Below are 7,083 nucleotides of genomic sequence, written 5' to 3'. Positions count from 1 at the left end.
TAAAAATATATATAAAATATTATTTTTTTATTTTTTTTTATAAAATTATAATTAAAAAATAATAAAAATTTTTTTTTTTTTTTTTTTTTTTTTTTTTTTTTCTTTATAATATTTATTATTTTTTTTTTTTTTTTTTTTTTTTTTTTTTTTTTTTTTTTTTGTTTGATTTATTTATTTGCTTCAATTTCCATTAATGTGTATACATATATAACATTTGTTCTTAAAATATACAATTTTTTTTTATATTCCCATATTTGTATTATTTTATGAATTCTTATTATTTTTTTTTTTGCTTTTCTGATTGTTTGAATAAATAAAAAATATATCCATTTTAAATAAAATCACAATAGTGTATTCATTCATAAATACACACACACATACATATAAATATATATATTTTTTTTAAACCTGGAAAAAAGATATGTATAGTTTATCAAAGTTTTTTTTTTTTTTTATAATAATTGTAAGCATTACCTCAAAATAGATAATTGAATTATACTACTTATTATGCTAATCTAATGATTAAAAAAATTTTAAATAACATAAGCACTTTAAATGATATAAAAGATGATGATTTTAGTCATGCTGAAAATATATTGAATTTAATTGAAGGAATATTAGTACATGAAAATTCATATTGGAAATATGTGAACGTATTAAATGAATTAACTACATTATGTTATGAGGATCCAGTAAATTTTAGAAGTTTATTATTTTCAAAAAAACAAAAAGATTTAGAAGAAAAAGAGAAGAAAATAAATCAAATTGTAGATCGAATATTAATAGTTTTAGAAAAATATGAAGATATTAGAAGTACATTTATTTATTCAATTTCCAAATTGGTTCTTATAAATGATTATAATTTAAATATTAGGATATTACATATATTATGTAACTTACAAAATAATCAAGAGTATAAATATTATATTTATTCTGTCTTTGAGGAAATAATATCTGCAACTATACTTAACCTTAAAGAAGTAATAAATAATAAATAATATATATATATATATATATATATATGTATATATTAATATGTAATGTAAAATACATATACATATTATGTACATAATTTCTTTATTTTAGAATGAAACATTATGTAATATTTTTAAGGGTCTTGCTCACCTGCCCAAAGATAAGTTCATTGCAGGAAGTTTTAGTAACTGCATAAATAAAGTCATTGATTCTTTAAGAAATAAACTGAATGAGGATGCCTTAAAATTATTATCTGTTTTAACACTAGATAAAGAAAATTGCATAATAGCGTATGACGAAGGTTTGTTAAAGGTAAATATTATATGATGTATATTTGTATTTTTATGAGGATACATTCCAACTGTTTAAATAATTAATATTCTTTATATGTTTAAAATAAAATATATATATATATATATATATGTATGTATGTATTTATTTACATTTTATCCATTTAGATATTAACCGAAGAAATGAAAAATAGAGAAGAGGAAAACTTTGATCAAGTTCCAAATTACATGAAAGATATTTATTTAATTGTATCCCATCTATGTAATAATTATATAAAACATTGTGATATTTTAATAAACGATAAAATGCATTCACAATTTTATTTTAAAAAAATCAAAAGTATAATTAATATAAATATTCAAGAAATATCACCAAAACAGTCCCTTTTTGCAAATATAATAATATCAACATTGAACAGTATGTGTAAGTACAATGAAAAATGTTTATTCGAATTATGTAACTCATATCATTATATTGATTTATTTTTAATTTGTATTAAAATGGAAAATGGAAACCCTTATTTGTTAAGTGCCTCATTAGATGGTCTCTTAATATTTTTAAGCAATGAAGACATATATAAAAATAATATTAATTATATATTAAATAACAGTAATAATTTAAAAATAATTCTGCCTTTATTATTTGGACACAAATATTATAATATGTTAAATACATATAATATGCAAAATAATAATGAACAGAATGTTATACAGCCATATTTATATAAAGTTGTTGAAAATACTTTAGATATTGTAACATTCTTTTTTCAAAAAGAAATTGATAAATACACAATTAAAGTGAAAAAGCAGTTTAGAAATAGTGATGTCAATAATTATTTGATTACGTGTTTAGGTAATTTTTTTCATTCCACAATATGTCTATATGCAGAACAAAATGTATATAAACCTAAACATACACATAAGAATAAATATATATATATATATATATATATATATATATATATATTTATATACATATATTTTTGTGTGACCACTTTGTTGTCGTTACATATTATTTATTTATTTATTTATTTATTTATTTATTTTTTTTTTTTTTTATATAGAGATGAAGAATACACAGATTATCATAAAATTATTGAAATGTATTTATTTCATCCCCTTTACGGATTATAGCTTGATAGAATTACACAAAATATTTTTCATTTTGCACGACAAGTCTATTGATATTAATGATGAATGGAAAGAAATATATTACTACTCTGTTATGATATATATCAAAGTTTTAAAAAATGAAGATATTAAAAAAGTTATTGAATGTTATAATATTGAACAGACTATTATATCCCTATTACGTATTATGAATGAATTTTTATTAAAAGATATATTATTACAAAAAAAAACAAATGATGTAATTGTAAATAAAAAAAACATGTTTGAAATAAATGATGAATATAGTATATTATATAATAAGAGTGATTATTATTTGGATCTTAATAAAATCATTGTAAAGTTATTATGTATATGTTCTCATTATAAAGAATTGAGAGTTTTTCTAAGAAATAATTTAATTTCGAATTATTTTATTCAGATTTTAACAAATGAAGATAAATTATATAATGAGCTAAAAATGGATTATGATATATTAATAGAAAGAACATGGTGTTGTAATATGGATAATATATTTAAAACCTTAATGAAAAATAATATGAAAAAAAATAAAAAAGTAACATTAAGACTTTTAATTAATATTGCTGATATTTGTAGTGGTTATTTTTATCAATTTAAATCAACATGTGATACTAATATATTTCATCTTTGTGATCTGGAAGAAAAACATTGGGAAAAAAAAAAAATTTTACAATATTTTTATTTTCTAAATGAACAGGATAAGCAAGATTATATATATCAAGTTAATATGTTCTTAAAACATTATATGATAGATCTTTTTACTATTTTATATACATTTGTAGAAAATGATATTTTTATAGAATTAAAAAAAGAATTACAAGAAAATTATTTCCCAGGAGTATTAAAATATCATAAATTAAAATATGAAAAAAAAATAAAGAAATGGAAAATAAAAGAAAAACAAATCAAACAAAAAATTAAAAATATAAACAAAACATATAAAGATATAAGTTATGATAATTATCAACATGGAAATAAAGAAAAAATAAATGATGTTTATGATAATTCATTTAATCTTATTGATCGTGATGTATCATCTATTTTTAATTCTTTAAATGAAGACTTACGAATTATTAAAGAAAAAAAAAAAAAATTAATTCAAAAATTATATAATAATAATTTTAAACAAACTTTTGATATATCTGTAGAAAATGAAATTGGAACAAATATTGAGTATATCTTTGATATTCCAAACGTTGTCAAAAAAAAAAAATCTCTCAAATATTTAAAAAGTAGTAAACAGTATCAAGGGGAAGACATGGAAGCGAATAATATAATTTTGAGGCAAAAAGAAAAAAATGATGAATCAGCAGAAATATTGATGCATACGGGGGAGGATATGTCTGGTTATAATAACACATCGGCAAAAAAAAATAAAACATCTATAACTAGTACTAATAATAATAATAATCATATATATAATAATAGTAATAAATATAAAAATTGTGTGAATAATATTAGTGATTATATACATACAAATGAAAACAACAGAGATACAATTTATAATAATAATAAAAAAAATCATTCTAGTGATAATAACTCTTCAAATATTGAGAATTATAGCACTTCAAGTTGTTCTACAGAAGACAGTGTATATATGCCAATAATAGATAAATTTTCATGTGAACTATTAAAATATAATAAAGAAAATATATATGAACATAAATTAAATAATAATCATATATTATTATTTAATAAGAGAGGTATTTTTATTAATAGTAATAAGGGTGAAATCAATGAATCATTTGTTTTATATGCAATATTAAGAATTTTTTATAGTATCATAATAAATAATATAAATAATGAATATTATTTAAAAGTTAAAGAATTTTTATTAAGAAATAATGTAATAAAAACATTATTAAATGTCTTAAATCAATGCAGTTTTTATGATTGTAATGTATATGCACATTTTTTTCGTTTATATAGTGAAATATTAAAAATGAATATTACAGCAGTTGAATCAATGAATATGTTACTTTTTTATAATATATTTTTTTATTATTCTAAATTATTATCTAGAGTGTTCATAAATAAAATAAGAAATAATGAATATATTTTATCTTACAAGGAACAATATTTATTTGCTGAATTATCAAAGCTTTTTTATTATTTTACACAAAAAATAATATATATACAATTCTCACAATATAAAGAAATACAAAAATGGTGTGTAGATTGTACATTATTCCATTTTTTTTATAAAAATAATATTATCTTATTATTATATTTATTTATATATATTCATAGTGTACATCATGGATCAATATATGCCTCTTATATTTATCATAAAAAAAATTTCTTCTTTATTCATACCATATTCTTTTATACCTTATTTACATTATCATATCTTATGTGCTTTTCTAAAAAATTGAAATATTTTATTCTTTATTTTATAAATTATAAGAAGTATATTCATAAGGTATTATTCAGAAAATCAATAATTCACTCACTTTTCTTTTATAATAAATTGATATATCTTAGAATAGTACTACAAAATCAGTTATCTCTTGAGAGCAAAACACCCACACAAATATATCATCTTTCTCCCGTAATATATATAAGGCAAAATAGTAATGCAAAAAAAAAGAAAAACAAATATATATATATATATATATATATATATATATATATATATATATGTATGTATAGCCTCTTTAGTATATATTTTGTTTATATTGTATGTCATTCTTTTTTGTATATATGTACCTTGTGGTGTTCCATTTATATATTAATATATATATATATATATATATTTTTCTTCATATATATTTTATTTCCTCCTTTTAGGTGTTGAGTGGTATTTTATTGCCCTGGGAGTAGATAAATATTATTTGGTTTATATACCAGACAACTTTGAAGAGAATATAACTGAAGATAAAGATATAAAATTAATAATATATTCCGAAAGGAAATATGTTGACTTAACAAGAATATGTATAAGTAAAATAAACGATAATCTTGTAATTTTTGGATATATAAATTATAATAATTATATAAGTTATGAATCATATGATATATTTATTAGCTTGAATAAATATTTTCAAAATAATATTGTAAGTTATGCACAGTTTTTATCTGGTAATACATATGAAAATCGAGTTGATTTAATACAAGATAATATTATTATGAATAATTTAAAATCTTATATGAATACGAAAAATATACTTATTTCTTCTTTTGCCTATAAAGAAGTAAGTCCAAGTGATTATATGAAATATAAAGATATGAGAGAAAAAAAAAAAAAAAAAAGAGAACAAATTAAAAATAATATAGAAAAAAGACAAGATTATGATGAAGATACATTTTATTCTAATAATATATCAGATAATTTTAATAGTAATGATTCATTATTAAGTTATAGTAGCTATACAGAAAAATATAACCAATCTGATGATAATATTCAACGTAATTGTAATATACAATCCAATGATGAAGATTTCAATATATTTAGAAGAAATAAAAAGTCAAAAAATAAAAGAAAATTATTATTTTTTGTTCTAACAAAAAAACATTTTTATGTATTTAAATTCAATTTTAAACATTGGATATTTCTAAGTCCATTTATAGAAGAAGAAAAAAATGATATTCATCTTTATGTGGAATCTAGTATAGATAGTCATGATGAATATATGAACTCAAAAAATCAAGTTATTAAAAATGATAAAATATATTTAAATAATATCTTAGGAATTACATCTAATAATAATATTGGCAATGCTGAAAATATATCTTTTGCTAGAAAGTGTGCAATCAGAAATACTATTAAATATAATTATTCATGTAATAATACAGAATTTACAAATGAACAAATACTTTCAACAAATATGTCCACAAATAGTATAGAAAGTCAACAAAGAGAAAGTCAAGTTATTAGTAAAAGTGAAGTTTATGATGAAAGAGAAAGATATTCAAATGCAAACAAATTTTTTCTTAAGCATATTCATAAATATGATAATGAATATTTAAGTCAAATTAAATTTGTAAATAATAATGAAAGTATTATTGAAATACAATTTAAAATCAAAAATAATGAAGATTGTACAGAAAAAAATATTAAAATGGTCCTCTTTGATGATTATACCAGAGAATTGTGGAAACGATCATTGGCTCATTCTTTGAACATCCAACTTGTCTCATCGTAAGCATAAAAAGGGGAAAATGGAAAAATATAAAGACATATATGAATACATAAAATATTATTATAATATATATATATATATATATATATATATATATTTATTTATTTATTTAATTTACAACTTTTTTTATTTTTTACAGGGAATGGAGAAGAAAATGGAATTAAATGATATAAGGAGACTCTCGAAGTAAAAAGACCTATAACTAATTTTTATTATTTTCTTGATCATATCGATCCTGATATTATTTATACTTCACAAATTGATAGTAAATTATAATATTTCAATATTTTATTTATTTATTTTATTTTATTTTATTTTTTTTTTTTTTTTTTGTTTATTGTTTTGTAAATGTTATCTTGTTTTGTTTTGTTTTGTTTTATTCTATATTTTTTATTTCTTCTTTTTTTTGTTAATTGAATAATATATATTTCATATATGGTGAATTCATAAACATTTAAATTAATTAAAAAATAAATTACTAATTAGCTTTAAAAAAAAAAAAATAAATAATAATAATAATAATAAAA

At 18.5% G+C, this 7,083-nt stretch overlaps 1 protein-coding gene across 1 annotated transcript; it reads left to right on the top strand.

Moving 5' to 3' along the window:
- Positions 1-518: 518 nt before the first annotated feature.
- Positions 519-6,720, top strand: PGSY75_1140900 (hypothetical protein; the record flags this gene model as incomplete). The annotated part of the gene is made up of 6 exons (XM_018786526.1): positions 519-980; positions 1,087-1,287; positions 1,434-2,118; positions 2,330-4,987; positions 5,205-6,555; positions 6,696-6,720. The coding sequence occupies 6 exons, from the start codon at positions 519-521 to the stop codon at positions 6,718-6,720; spliced, it is 5,382 nt and encodes a 1,793-aa protein (XP_018641321.1).
- Positions 6,721-7,083: the final 363 nt, after the last annotated feature.

This window comes from Plasmodium gaboni, chromosome 11 (assembly GCF_001602025.1).
Source record: "Plasmodium gaboni strain SY75 chromosome 11, whole genome shotgun sequence".
Lineage (NCBI taxonomy): Eukaryota > Apicomplexa > Aconoidasida > Haemosporida > Plasmodiidae > Plasmodium > Plasmodium gaboni.
The sequence above is the reverse complement of the archived record's forward strand: the minus strand, read 5'-3'. Positions and strand labels throughout refer to the sequence as shown.